General features: G+C 36.9%; 1 protein-coding gene across 1 annotated transcript in view; it reads right to left on the bottom strand.

Annotated features, from left to right (window-relative positions):
* agap3 (ArfGAP with GTPase domain, ankyrin repeat and PH domain 3) overlaps positions 1-15,411 on the bottom strand; it is a 139,749-nt gene extending 124,338 nt beyond the window's left edge. The window contains exon 1 of the mRNA XM_055033864.1: positions 14,548-15,411. Within this exon, the coding sequence (XP_054889839.1) occupies positions 14,548-14,917 (370 nt within the window). The 5' untranslated portion in view covers positions 14,918-15,411. The remainder of the gene's footprint in view (positions 1-14,547) is intronic.
* Positions 15,412-15,688: the final 277 nt, after the last annotated feature.

The raw sequence follows: 15,688 nt of genomic DNA, 5'->3' as shown, positions 1-15,688 counted from the left end.
GACAATTGCCTTAAAACGCTATTCTAATTTTATGTCAAATAATATAACTTATCAGAAGCTTATAAAGTCATGACATCTTCTGTGCTTCCAATTTTTTAAAAACTTTTACCTTTGAAAATGGAAATCTTATCATTCTAGTTTTCAGAAAATCCAAATAAGTTTGGTGATTTTACTGAGTTAAAACAGAAAAAGTTATCTCTGATTTAATGTTATATCTTTTAACCATGGAATAGAAAAAAAAACTGCAGCAAGTCAACCAAAACACACGGTTCTTGGAGAATGACAGATAAAAAAGTGGCATATCCTTTAGGGAATTACACTGAATTTCCACAGCACTGCAGTCTTTAAATAGTCTCTGCGTGTTCTCAATTACATGGCTAACTTTTTACACTCACGCTGTCTGCCGTCAAACACTGCGGCATCATGGGCTCACAAACTATGTCACATTTTCTTCATCGAGAATATTCTTACAAGAAAGAAAAGAGAACTCCCTGAGGGCCGCAAAAGTTTCTTTAAGAAGTTTGTGCTTTAAGAGAAAAGGCTACTGAGTCGTGTTATTCTGGAAAAGTACAAGACAGCTCTCTGCGAAGAAAATTATTTTCTTTTGCTGATATTGTGGAATTTTCTTTTTTCATTTTCTCAGACAACTTTTTACTAAACTACTTTGTGAATGAGTGAATCAAATTCTTTGAAGCTATACTTTAATTGTATCAATGAGACTATTTCGTTAGACTAAAAGCGAATATGAGTTTGTGACTTAAATAAGATTCAATCTAATTGGTTTCAAGCTGGGCCTGTTTGTTTTGATCTAAAATACTCTAAGATTACTTTCAGTGACTCGATGCCATATAAATAACTGAAGTAAAATTGATCTTGGCTCGGTGATGATGTGGCAACATGCCCAGGGTGTACCCCACCTCTACTGGAGAAGGCACCAGTCCCCTCACAATCCCAAACAGGCTAAAGATAGAAAATGGATAGATGGATGGATGAAATGGAATCCTCAACTGAATGAGATCCGGATCCTTCCACGGAGGAAGTTTCCAGATACAAAGTGGATGTCTTTTCTATTCTGGGCACACTTCATTATTCCCCAAGATCCTCTATCCATCTCCAACCTGGACCAGGCCAGTATCTTCCCACAGTTAGTCACGGGACTGCTGGCAAGCTGAGGGGACTTGGAGGCATATGCGCCTTTCCATCTGTTGCTCACTCTCTGCTTCCCAAAACCCTTCCTCTGTCAGTGGCCATCTGCTTTTAGCCCTTCCCCACTGGCAGGAAACATGAGTACTTCCAACATAGGACATGGCTCATGCACAAACTGAAAAAAAGAGAGTAGCCTATAGCAAATTTAATCTGACACCAACATAATCTCCCCAAACTAAATGTTGCACAGAAATAGAAGAATATGACCTTCTATAGCCACAACACAAAAATGTGGTTTCCTTACATAAAAATACTGATGTGTAAATGTGGCTTGAAGGTGATTAGAGTTTACTTAATTGGCGAACAAATACATTTAATCTTTCTTTAGGCTAAATTTTAATGGTAGCTATGGGCCAAAAAGGTCCAGTTTTTGACAAATCTTGGTGACTGATAAAGTCCTCACCAGCCAAAGAGTTGTCCAAGAATATCCCATGTTTAGAATGCCAATCGTATAAGTATAAAGAAAAAAATGTATAATTTGACTGTATCTGTATGGTCCAGGACTTTTTTGCTAACTGCATTATTACAAATACCTTTAAATATTAGCAGTTGTGAAATCTCTCCTTTGTCAGAATGCACTGGTTTTAAACAGTAAACAAATACTGCATCCAGTTTTTTGAGGAAAAAAAAATTAAAATGGCATCAGTATTCATATTAGTATTCATTAATCATTTTAATCAGACAAGATTCAGCTTTCTGTTTGCTCTACAAAAAACAGCAGCACATTTGACATCAATATTACTTGATATTTTCATAAAAATATTTAGAATTATTTTCTTATATTTTCTATTATAGTTAATAAAGAGAAATCACAATTTCCTTACATTTGTGCTGACAGGTCAAAACTTAACAAAATCGGCCAGAAGGTTCTGATTGGTGTATCTCTAAAAAGTACATTTATCTCCACCAACCAGACAATTAATCAATCATAGTTGCGATCCAAGTCTTTCTGATGGCTTCATTGTTTGGTAAACATAATGTGATCTCTTCTTTTGCAGATCAAGGACTACTGGTCAACTAATCAACCAAATTACTCTCAACTATTTGGTTAAATTACCTCTAATTTTTCAAAACCCAGGAGAAAATTGACATCCTAAGCCCACAAGAACTACTGTTAGTGTCAATTTTCTTCTTTCCTTTAAATTATATTTACTGTTCACATTTTCTTTAACAAATGAGCATTGAAAAAAGCCCAACCAGCATTCCATTGACAATTCCCTTCAACCGAAGTTTAGATCAGGACTTACAACCCTAGCCCAAATATGACAAAAGACTGAGAAAGACCTCTACTTTATTCGTATGACAGATTAGAATGAGTATGCTCTAAATTTTCCTGAGCGCCTTTTCCCTGCTCTTCTGCATTTAGAACATTAGAAAAAAAATTAGACATCCATCAACAGGAGAGAGGGGGCCTTTGTTAAGCGGCACAATGGAAGACATTCTGCAATGGAGGACAGCGTCACATTCAATGAGCCAATGTTGTGTTGTTGCAGTCGAGCGAGGACAGCGGGGCCGACGCAGAGACTGCACTCTGACCTTGAAGACCTACCCGGGGCCTCAGATGGTGTCTCTGTTTACAGCTCACCAGCTCAGCTCATCTCTGCTGACCTGCGGTCAGAAGTCAACATGCACTGGTAAAATGAATTTCAATAGAGCTGCAATGAGCAGTCTGAAGTTCTCTGGAAGAAAGAGTAAAAACAGAGGGAGGCATGTGTGAACAATCGTGTTATCTGATGAGGATCTGTCAGGGGAGACTGGCTGTGGCTACTACGTTATGACAAAGAACATATGTGACGTAAACTTGAAGTGCAGCAAGATGAAATTATTGCTTCTGAGGATTTGAGTGAAACACAGGCTAAAAACAAAAATGTTTGTCGTGTATAATATCAAGGTGTTTCCTCATGTCAGCTGGAAATCAGATGAGTTTAATAATCCAGTGAATGTCTTCTGGGACTGAAAATAAAGCAACAAAATCTTTCAAACTACATCTGCTGGACCAAGTCAAATGGTTTAAGACACAAGATATCTACAGTAGGATAATGTACCCAATGTAAAGTGTAATTTTTTTAGGTCAGAAAATGAAAAAAAAACTAACCTTTTCCTGATCAGAATACATATGTATTCACAAAGAAGTGTTTCCTTCTTTGTGAAAGAAGAAGGTGCTAAATTGACCATTTTCAGCATCAATTAGGTGTTTAAAATTAAGACATGGAAAGCACAGGGATATAGGGAGCAATTTAAACACTGAATTTGTCAAACCATGTCTGTATTTCATTCAGGCTATGAGAGAGCAACAGAAAGTAACTTTCTGTAAGCAACGGGAAGGCTAAATGGGGGACAGCAAGTTTGCTCATTTATTCTATTTAGTTATTTTCTTTCATACCCTCTCTGCCATAAAACAAAGTACATTTGTAAATGTTTGCAGTGTTTCAGAAATATGAGTTGAGGTAAGAATTCATATTCCCTGAGAATATAAATCAAGACTGCTATCTAACACCAACTATATTTACCATGCAAAACTCTAGTGTAAGATGTTAACCCCAGTTAATCAGATCTATTGTCACTTGGTAGTTTTACAATGACTGCCCTTTCACAATGTGACTTGATGTCACCTCTCCGCTTATATATATATTTTTTTATAAGAAAAAGACTTCACACAGCAGAAAAAAGATTTCATTTGCTATTTTTACATTTTTTCATTGGCTTTAAAGAGGAATCGGAATGGTTTAAATTATCAACGGCAAGTCAAAGCTTTGCAAGATGAAAAATAAAAACTTGTGAAACTGAGAGAAACTTATAGATTACAGTAAATACTTTGAAAAAAACATTCAAGAGGTGGACATTGTGAAATATCAGCAACAACTGGAGATGACCAAGTGCATCTGACTTTATGGTTGTGTTATTCTCAGAACATATAAAGATATATATATCATGAGGTGACATCAGTAAGACGTACAAAAATAAAAATTAAAAGATACATATCTGTGTTAAAGTTTATCTAAAATCATTTGCCATCTTTTGCAAATTAACACACTCCAATATGCATATCCCCTCAGCTCTATGGGGGCCCTCAGTTAGTACATTTTATAATAGCAATAATGCAAATTTAACAAATCACATATCAGTAGTTTACACAAGTGCCCTCTCTCTTTAACTTTACAAAAATAATTACTTACCCTTGCTGTTGAACCATATGATCCAATCTTATAAGCAAATCCTAGCCTCTCACAGTGCCCAATTATTTTTCAGAGCACCATTCAGAAACAAACAGTGAAAGCAATATAAGAATGTCCATACATGTGTCCACATCTCTTTGATTCTGTAAGCCACTTTAACTGCCAACATCTGTGTAAGATCTCATCACTCCAAAAATCTATTTCTCAAAGTCTTTGATCTGAAAGACTCGATCTGTTTTATTTATGTTGCCAAGTGTCTGAACACACAAGCAAAAACCTACATTGAAGTGCTGTGAAAACTACAATTAAATATAAGAAAAGGAGATGGCAAGACTTTCAAATACTTTCAACATAACCCTTTAAAGTGTCCGTCACATGTCTAAAGTATACTACGTTTTGGCTCTCAAAACATTTTGTAGGTTTTTATATAAATCATTGCGCAAATAACTGTTCAAATAAGCCTGGGCATTCATAAGTGAACTATCACTCATGTTGCTACTGATCTCATTAATTCTTCAGGAACTAAAATGTGAAATGTAGTGGAAGAACAAGAGAATATTTTATGGTGTTTATATGCAGTCTTGGTGTCAATTGAAAGTTCATGTTAAAATATTTACTTCAAATGAACTAAAACCCTCTCAGCTGATGTGTTCTCATTTGAAACAGATGTGAATGAATAAAAACACCTTGTTAACTGCTAATCCTCAAAGCGACCACCATTAACTCAGAATATGACTTGTGTAAACTGTGTCATGTTAGATTCATATTTCAGTTGCTGTCACTTACATTTTGTCCCCATCAAGTTAGAGCTGAAAACATGTATTTAATGAAAGTCTCGGATAAATATTCACATCACTTCCTCTATTGCATTAAAATGCAGTTTCTATGTGTTATTTGCCTGACGCATGCACTGATATTGAGGGTTAATTGAACACGTGTAATCTTAGCCAAATTGGAGGCTTCTCATTTTAAGCCCTACAAATAACACTTATTCAATTGTTTATAGAAATTAATTAACATGACATCATTGGTGTTTTTTTTTTTTTAGATATGCTCTATGCCTTGAATTATCAATAATTTATTTATGCCTTTCTTTTAAAGCCAAAGAGGTTTATTGTATTTTATGATATTTGGGTTTTTTTTCAATAATACCGCAGTGTTGCATTCTTTACCTATGCACAGAATCTTCTTTTGAAAATGTATGTAATTGATGTTGATGTTATGAAAACCTACTGGGGGCAGCATAAGTGTTACAATGTGTTTTAAATAAATCCAATTAAAACATAGACACATTTTTTTAAGCTGGGGACCGGATAAATGCTTTTTAAACTAGTTTACATATGACTGTCTTTAAATCTACACTACATTTACAATAGAACAGCAATAAAAAGACCAAAGCAGGAGCTTGAGCCAAAAAAAGAAAAAAAAATAATAATCTGAGGAAAGTTAGAATAGAATAGAAAATTCAGTTTGCATTCCTAGAAACAATATATATTGAAATTATGAATAAATTGATGCTGTTTCACTGTATAAAACTCTACATTGGCAATTGAATGGAACATGTAAATTATTGGAACCCAAATATTCACAATATATATATTTGTTCTATTACTAAAACTGAAAATGCAAAACGAAAGCTTTGCAACAGCAGGCGGATTTGCAAGGACTAAGGCTGATCTATGCATCACCAAGATTGATGCTTTCCGAGGAGACAAAAGATGATCAACATCTAATTAAGAATAAAAATATATTTCCATTTAAAATAAAATGTGTGATTAGCAAAATGAGGCCCAAAGTTGTATTGTGGCGACAGTGACGGGCAATAATAAAAACTATGCTAATTCCTATTTGGAATAACCATTTGACTGGATTGATCAACCAACATTGCAAGAGGGATCAAAGTCCATGTTTGTGTGCCCACACACGACTCTTGTGGCTTGGACATAAAAGATTTGTCATTTAAATGTAAATTAATTAAATCCCAAAGACAAATATTTATCTTCATGTACTGTTTGATTTGTGCTGTTTATGTGACTCAAGGGTAGGAAAAAAAGAGAAAAGATTATGCCTAGTTTGAGTCGTTTCCATACTTCACAGATGTATTTACATAAGGCTTTTTTTAGGCACAAGAGCTACAACAAGTAAATACTTACAGAGCTCCTCTATAAACACCAACATTCCACATTAACAGCAATTTACACCGACATGACTTGTAAAAGACACAGCTGGTGGTGTTGACTGACATTACTAAATCTAGAAATGCTTCACAAATTCACATATACAATTTTGAAATATATTGAGTGGATTATAGCCACTGCTCTTCAGACAGAGCAGTGGCCTCTCTCCTGACATAGCCTACAGCTTGTTAATGAGTTAAAATTCAAACCACACAACCACAAACAAGCCACAATTTTACAACTAACTGCAAAATCTGATTCACTCGAGTTTACATAGTTAATTTATGTTTGTTCTTCCAAAAAAATGAAAATTTTATCAATAATTATTTTTTCATTCTCACTTTGTTATTAGCAAAAGTGTACAGATGGTCCTGCACTCAAACAAGATGCAGTTTGTACCAGGGAGCTCCCTAGGTGCCACACAATACAACAGAGAGCTCAGAAGCTTCAGTCTTCAAGCTTCTTGTATCTCTCGGTGTCATCCATTTTGCCAGTCATACACACAATGTCCAATTGTGCAAACCAATTGGTTCGTTCTTGAAATCCTAAGCACTCCTCTTGAGTAGCTGTGGATTTGGGTGACTGTCTTTGCTCTAACATCGGTCCTGCCATCCTGAAATGTGACTGGTTGCTTAAGCTTTAGCAGTTTTATAAAATGCAGATTAATATTACCACAATGAAACACTAAATCCCAAGAAATACCCACATGTCTGTGTCTTTAGATCACAACATGCAGCTAAGAATGCACAATATTACCTTCAGGCCAAAAAAGCGGGGAGGAATCAAAGCTTTACTCATCCAAGTCTTATCTGAACAACACCTGCCCTTCAACACACGCTGTGCAGACAGCAACTACATTAAATACTTTCACAGATAAACACATCCGCTGATATCCAGAAGCTACAGTGCCTTGGGAAAGAGAAATAACATGGTTTTGAACATTTTTCATAAATATATATGTGTTCAGTCCACACTTTCTCTAATATCCATAAAATTGCAGAAGGTAACTTTAAGAAAAAAAGACTTGCTTTTTTTCAATATCTGGTAAAACTCTCACTATGTCCTACAGTACAAGACAGGTAATCTATGAAATAAATTTGCTTCTCTGCCTTCTACTTGTGATCCCATTGCCATATGCAGAAAAATACTGTGCCGGTCAGAAATGATTAGAGCCAGCAGAAGGTCTTAGTGGTGTCAATCATGCAACTGTACAAGTGGAACAAACAGTCTCACAAAGACAAACAAACACATGAGGCAAGTCAGGCATAAAGCTGTGTAGAAGTTCAAAACAAGGTTAGATTTGTGTTTTGACCATCTCACAGAGCTATGATCAACCTATTAACTGAAAATAAAACAGGAAGGCACAGACCTCCATGTAAACTGATAGGCCAGGCAAGGGGAGCATTAACCAGTGAAGCAGCGAAGTGGCACTTGGTAACTCTTTGGAAGCTGCAGAAATTCACAGCACAGTTGGGATAATTTGTTGGCACGACAACAATTAGTCCTGCACTCCACAAATCTGACCTTTATGGAAGAGTGGCAGGAAGAAGGCCTTTCTTCAAAGAAAGACAAAATTCCCATTTGTAGTTGGTTACAAGGCATGTAGGGGGCACAGACAGAGGGAAGGTGGTCTCGTCAGATGAAATAAAGGCTGGACCTCTTGGTCTACAAACAAAACGGAAACTGGACCATATGCATTACCCTCACTGTGAAACATGTTGATGACAGAGCCATCAACATGTGGGGGAGTTTTTCTTTAGCAAACACAGGAAAAGTGGTCAGAGTCGAAGGGGAGAAAGATGGAGCTAAATAGAGGGCAGGAAGGATGTACATTTAATGTCCTTGTCCTCTTCCAGAACTACAAGGTCACTAAACATACATTCGGAGCCCCAACATTATGGCTTAGATCAAATCATACTCAAGTGGTAGAATGTCACTGGATCCACATCTAAAACCAAGTGAAAACCTGTGGCCGGAATATGTGTTTACACATGCTCTCTCTTCATCCAGCCTGACCAAAGTTAAGCTATTTTGCAAAAAATAATGGGCAAAAAAATTACCAACCAAAACCAGTCCATATTCTCCTAAAGGCTTGCAGTTGGAATTTCAGCAAAGTGTGATTGTACAAACTATGACTGAATACAGTTGCGAACTATATTTTAAGATGTTTTTCCGCCCATATGGTCCATCATATAAAGCAGTAATAAAACACAATGAAATGTGCATTTGTGACATGGTTATAATTCCTTGAGAACAGCACAAAGCACAATATTCCCAGGGTGCTGTCATTTTTAATAGCACTGTCTTCTATATTAACTTCAATATCTTTTATATATCCAAAATTATATCACAGATAACATCTGTGCAGCTGTCTCCATGCCTCTGTGATTTTATCCCTCACACATTCATCCAATCTAATTCTCAGCTCAAGGTTGAACAAAATTAAAGTCTGATAAGTTTAGAGCCAGTTTAGCTGGAGTTCCAAATAAAGAGATAGAGATCGAATCCTGGGGCCTTTCCAAGTCATGAATTAATTCATGTTTGCAATTCTTCTGACATGGCAAACAAACTTTTGATAATACTGTTAAAAAAAATTTTATACCTGATTTTAACAAATTGGCTAATTGAAGACAAACTGATTTTTATGTTACCATATTTTGTAGCATTGAGTGATCCTTTCTAAATATGTTGGATCACATAGCTTAATCTGCAAAAAATTTAATATAAACACCTTTTAAAGTGCATTGTGGAGAAATCTTTGACCTATGACCTAAATATTTCAGCCCTGTTTAATCAAAGTCTACTGGAATAGATTTGTAACTTTTTTTTAACCAATTCACTCCTACATTTTGACCAGGTGATTCTTACAGCTCAACATTCTTCTCCAGTCTCTCAGATTTAATCACCCTAATCTAAAAGAACACCACTTTTAATGAAAGCAGTGGAGCACTAAAAAATGTTAAAATTTAAAAAAAACACCACTTGTTCTTGCATATCATTTGCTAACGGCGTATTGAAAAAGGTTCACAGAAACAAACAGCACCCCAAATGTCAGTCACTACAGAAAAATGAACATCACGAGGCAAAAAAGAACAAGGCCGTTGTGTCACCACCATATAAAAGCAAGATATTATTAATCAACAAAACAAGAGGGAGACCTTCGTGGCGATGGAAATTCATTTTGTTGGGGCTGTAATTTCTATTCACTCTTTCTCCAGCTAAATGCATGAGCCACTGGTTTCTAAGCAACAGACTCTGCAATGATGCAAGATTGAGAAGCATAGATCTGCGGCTCTATACAGTGCAGGTGAAGACAACTCAGTCAAAGTCAGTTCGTGCTGCTCTTCAAAGGATCTCAAAGTTCAAATCAATAGGAGAACCTCATCTTGTTTCAAGTGTTGAAAAGGTGCAGACTTTTTACCTCCAGCAACAGGCGTGTTTTATCAAAGGGACATAAAAATCCTGAATGTCTCACTATGTTATATATATATATATATATATATATATATATATATATATATATATATATATATATATATATATATATATATATATATATATATATATATATATATATATATATATAAGAAAAACAAAGGTCAGACTGAAGTTTGTCAGACAGAAAACAGATTAAGTCCAGGACTTGGAGAAGCAGAGCTTCTGGAATGATGTTCTTTGGGCAGATACACAGCAGCAAACACGTACAGTGTTTTCTATGAGAACACACAAATTCTCAACTGAGGAAAACACATAAGCCTGAAGGAAAACAAAGCAACAACAAAAGTTAAGTTCAACCACCTAAACTTATTCTTTGGAGGCATTCTAAGCACTTACAGAGAATCGATTTTACTGTTAGTTATTAGGTCAGGATTGTGCTCCTTTTCAAGGCAGTAAAGACAAGATAAAGAGAAAAAGAATAAAATGACCTTCATGTTTAAGGCACGTTAGGGAGATAAAAGGCTCCAGTGATGTCCCATCAACACAGATTAAAGATATGCCTTTATTGTAAAAAATGCAGATTCAAGGTAGATTAAAAATGATTAAAAAATGCAACCATTCAAAAAAACACCTGAAAACCAAAAAAAAATCCTTTATTTTTTTTTTAATTTTAACAAAATTTACATAACTCCCCTATACTAGTTTCCCTTTCCTTTACAGACAATATCCAGCTTTTGGTATGGCTGGGTGACTATTATACTGTGTGGTCTCAAAAGCTATCATGTTTAAACAAGTCACTTTATCATAAATGCACTCATTATGATGCATCATTTTTCCACATGAGACTGCACTTTTTTTGTCTCAGTTGTTATAACTTGTATAGTGTATTCACTTAGTCATACTGTCAAAATCTAATTGGATCATTGTGTAAATGTTAAATCTGTCAAACTGTGAGAGCCAGAGTATTTAAATACTAATCAATAAAGCCCCAAGGGTGGTGGTGAAGGGTGAATCCCATTTTCTATGGTTTACATCACAGAAACCACTGCTGACGAATTCATCCAGGCTCCCTCTTCATCTGTTACAAGCCCCCTAGCCTTCTCGCAGCAATTTAATGGATAATTTCATTTTAAAATTGGATCTTGATACCAATGCTCCCATTGCAACAAAAGCATCTCTGGAAAATGTTAACCTCCTTGAAGAAACATGGATCGATTAGAAAAAGGAAACAAAACAAAAAAATGTGCCAAAAAGTTCAAAGGTATAAATGTAAAAAGCGGACAAGCTCTCCCACACTTTGAAAACCTCTGACACAGAAAATACATTGACCGCCAGCGCTGTCTTAGCTTCCGGAAATTAATAGCTCCTGCTTTCATCATGTCTGAAAACTGATGGTATTTTCAAAAATTGAGTGGGGAACACTTTCTATATTTAAATGAGACTGTCAAGAGACCTTGAATCCGCTGTAATTGTTATGCCAGGGCATTATGCGGCGCTGTGATTTTAGGATCTCGTTGAAACGTGCATCCACTTTTGACCCTTAGATTCCACCTCATTCAGAAAACAGCAACACATCTCTGATAAGCCAAGTGCTCATTTAACAAATATATCCTATATTGGAAGTTCTGTTAAATTACAATCTGGTAGCACAACAGCTCAATGCAATCCGCTATCACTTTTGTTGTTATCTGCCTGTCCACGTGTAGAGCAAACCCTGCAGCCATGTGTTCTGTGGATGTGCGCTTTTACACCTGCACAGTGCTTCACACCTCCACAGGGGATGTTCCTGAAATGTTCCACTCTGAGATCTGGTTTCAAAAAGTGCAGTTTGCGTGGCTGAATCACAACAAAAAGTGCAAACAACATAGTGAAGCAGCCTTCTGTTTTTATGCACCAAAAATTTGGAATAAGCTTCTGGTACACCTCGGCCTGCTCCTAAATGTTTTCCAAATAGCATAATGAGAAATATATATATATTATATATATATATATATATATATATATATATATATATATATATATATATATATATATATATATATAATATATATATATATATATATATATATATATATATATATTTCTATATATATATATATATATATATATATATATATATATATATATATATATATAGATATAGATAGATTACAATGCACTTAAAGAATTTTGAAAAACTTATATTGATCATTTAGCTTTGTTTGCTTAGGATAGGATAATTTACAAAATTTAAGTTAATTGGAAGCCCACATCCCAGTTCATTTCAAGGCAACACCTTCAAGACACAGATGCCTTCAGTATTATTACAGAAAAAGAATTAGACAAGGCATCAAGAAAAAAATTGTGGTCCTGTTGATGCAATGTGCAGATGCCGGAAAAAGTAATGTTCATCTGTTCAAACATTTGTATGCAAGTATAAAGAGGATGGGAATATCCAGCCATATTCCCAAATGCACTCAGAGAAAAATACTTTCATTTTGGGAGATATTTCCAATGGTCTGATGAAACTAAAATAAAAGTGTTTGGCCATGGCGAGCTTCATTATATTTGGAAGAATATAGAGAAAGCTCACAAGCCTAAGAATATCATTCCAACTGTGAAATATGAGGGTGGTACCATTATGGCACATGTTCTCCTCTGTCAGGAGAAAAGATCCAAGATTCCAACAAACTATTATGAGAAGCTCATGGGGAATGGCCAAAACACTTGATCCAGGTAATAGAGCTAAAAAAAACTCATATAAAGTCAAATAAGTCATGTAAAGTCAAAACTTGAAGAAGGTTAAAAAATAAATATCTAACAATTCTCAAACTCATTTATATGCAAACATTTAGCAAACAGAAATAACTTTGGTAGAGGTTATCCATCTTTTCACACATACAATATATTTAAAATATATAGTTCCAACATTTATTTCAGGTAGTGTTAAAATAGCACACTGAGAAATGGGGAACTTCTTCTAGAAGTTGACAAACCATCATCAGCTTACTCACTCACCTTACTTGGAAAGAGAGATATGTCCATTCATTATTCTTATGTATGGCTGTTGGAAGAACAAAAACTAAATGCCAAATGTACCTGCTGAAAAATAGATTTTATTGTGCTTAAAATGTATTCCAGTGCCAATGAACTACAGACAAACAGGTACTTTGGTGTATCTTTGCTCACTTTTGATTTTAAATGAATATTTTGAATAGCAACAGTACTCTTTAAAACCTATAGATGCCCAATTCTGACTAACAATATACTCACAGGAAATGATTGGATAAAAAGCTGGATGACAAGCAGGGTGACAAAAAAAGGACAACTGCTAATAGAATTTAAGAAGCTTACAAATGGCAATGCATCAACTGCAGCTGATATATTGCTGTCACTCTCCAAAGTAGGATGGCCATATTCTAAAAGTGATGCTTGCCAAGCAAAATAAAAGACTCTCCGAAAGTAGCGTCAAATGGTGGTGGCAGCATCATGATATGAGGTTACTTTTCTTAAGGTGTCGATGCAGGTGGAGCTATAAGTGTTCACAAATACCAAGCAAATGCGAGTCAAAACTAGTGCTGCACAAGAAATCAAATCGCATTAGTCATCACAATATTACAACTGCAAAAGATTGTTAGGATGCTATTTTTGGTGGAATTAAAGTGCCATGCATTCATGCTCTTCTATCTGTAACATCTTTGGTGATGAAGGGGCTCCAGCTTCCCTAAGCATTCACAGCAAGTGTTTTTCTTTAGTGGCTGAGATGCAAACAAGTGAAGGAGAATGTAAAGGCATTGTGTAGTGGTAAAGGAAGAAAAATGTCAGTGAAATGAGGATTGATTGTAATCAATACCAGTATGGAAATTTATTGCCTTTCAGAAGGTCCTGAAATCATGCAGCTCCAATCAAATCCTTCAATTGACGACTAGAAAGATAAAGACGATGTGGGGTTTCATTTTCAGCATCACAGTGACAGAACGGTGCTCCTCAACTAATAGAAAGGTGATTCAAATTAAAGTTTAGGAATTGTCAAGCGAAAGTTTAGACACAAACATGGCAAGGAAGGAAGGAAAAATGGATGGATGGATGGATGGATAGAATCCCTACTGTCAATCAATTTTTCTTTGCCCTTCTGCTGTTTTGAAAGGGTTTTTGCTGAGTGTCACTTTCAGGAAACGCATGCTTTTATATTTGGCAGCATCTGCCTCTATTAGCCAAACTAGATCTCCCTCTCATTACAGGTCAGTGTCAGAACAAAAGCAAATCCCATTAGGCAGCAGAGCTCATTTTCAGAGGACTGATTGCACAGTGCCTCCTGTGAGGCAGCTGAGCTCTGTTATTGTTCACACTGCAGTGCATGGGTGCAGTTCGATCCGTGAACAAGGAGCATGAGATCGGCTAACGCCCCCATCCTCCAAGTGCGATTGTTGACACCAGGGCTGTGCCTCTGACATTGTTGCAAAGTGGGAATAAAAGGCAGGAAATGCCCCCCCATTACCACCATCCCTGAATCAAATAGCATCCCCTCCTTTCAATGAATGAAACCACTAAATGGTTATGAAATTACTCACCTTCGATAGAGATGACATGCTCTCTGATCTGGTTCTGCAGAGCCAGGTCGTCGATGCGCTCGATCAGGTCGTAGATGGCGTAGATGTTCGGATGGACGGACTCGAACCGGTGGATCTCCGCTCTGATGGCTGCTGAGTTGGACAAAACAAACTGCGAGCCGGCCGGGCCGGACTGTGCAGCCTGACCCGAAACAGTCCCCGAACCGAACTGACCGGCCCCTGAGCTCGCAGACGATCCGGATCCGAACTGGGACGGGATGGACTGGGGTACCGGGACGGGAACGGGCGCCGGGACCGTCCCTGGAGTGGGCATGGCTGGCTGAGATTGCTGCGAGATACCGGACACTGGGACGCTCGACTGGAAATTCATTATTGGTTGGTTTTTTTGTTTGTTTGTTTGTTGTTTTCAAATGGAGCGGCTAAGTCTTCTTCAGCGACAACACAAATGTGGAGGCTAGAAATTAGGACTCGGGCGACGCGAACAAAAGAAGTTCGCGCGATGCGGTGGTCTGGAACGCGATCAACACAGAAGCATCAATAGTTGGTCGCCAACTGCAACAAAACGCGGTTCATATTATCACAACTTGACGGAGGTTCATTTTCCGTTATTGGCCAGATCTTGTCCAGGGCCCCCCCTCTTTTTCTTTTTTTTTTTTTTTTTCTGTGTCTTTACAAACCCGCAGTGCCTACCACTCGGACACTCCTCCCACACCGCTGTTTTGGTCAAAGCCGTTTCCCGTAGTTGGCCCGTTTGAAGCAGACAATGGGCTTCTGCGCGGCGCCCTGGTCCACTCGCGTTGAACGCCGTTGTCTCTGCACTGAAATGAAACAGTGTTCAGTTCTCGTTGGTCCAAGTGGTCCCTGCCCAGAGCCCTCCTCCGCATGGTGAAACGTCACCCAACACGTAATTGTGCATGAGACGGGGAGGGGGGAGGAGGGTGTGGAAAGGCGAAATCACAACGTGCAAACCATCACAATAACCTACCTGGCAATTATGCAACGGAGAAAGTGAACAACAAGAAAATACACACGGAAAGGATTATATTTCCTATGAATATATTCATAGGAAATATATTTCCAATATGCATTATTCAGAATATGGGGTTTTATGGGGCTTTTGTTGTTATGTTCAGTACACAGT

This window comes from Poeciliopsis prolifica, unplaced genomic scaffold, assembly GCF_027474105.1.
Source record: "Poeciliopsis prolifica strain line A6 unplaced genomic scaffold, Auburn_PproV2 SCAFFOLD008, whole genome shotgun sequence".
NCBI lineage: Eukaryota > Metazoa > Chordata > Actinopteri > Cyprinodontiformes > Poeciliidae > Poeciliopsis > Poeciliopsis prolifica.
The sequence above is the reverse complement of the archived record's forward strand: the minus strand, read 5'-3'. Positions and strand labels throughout refer to the sequence as shown.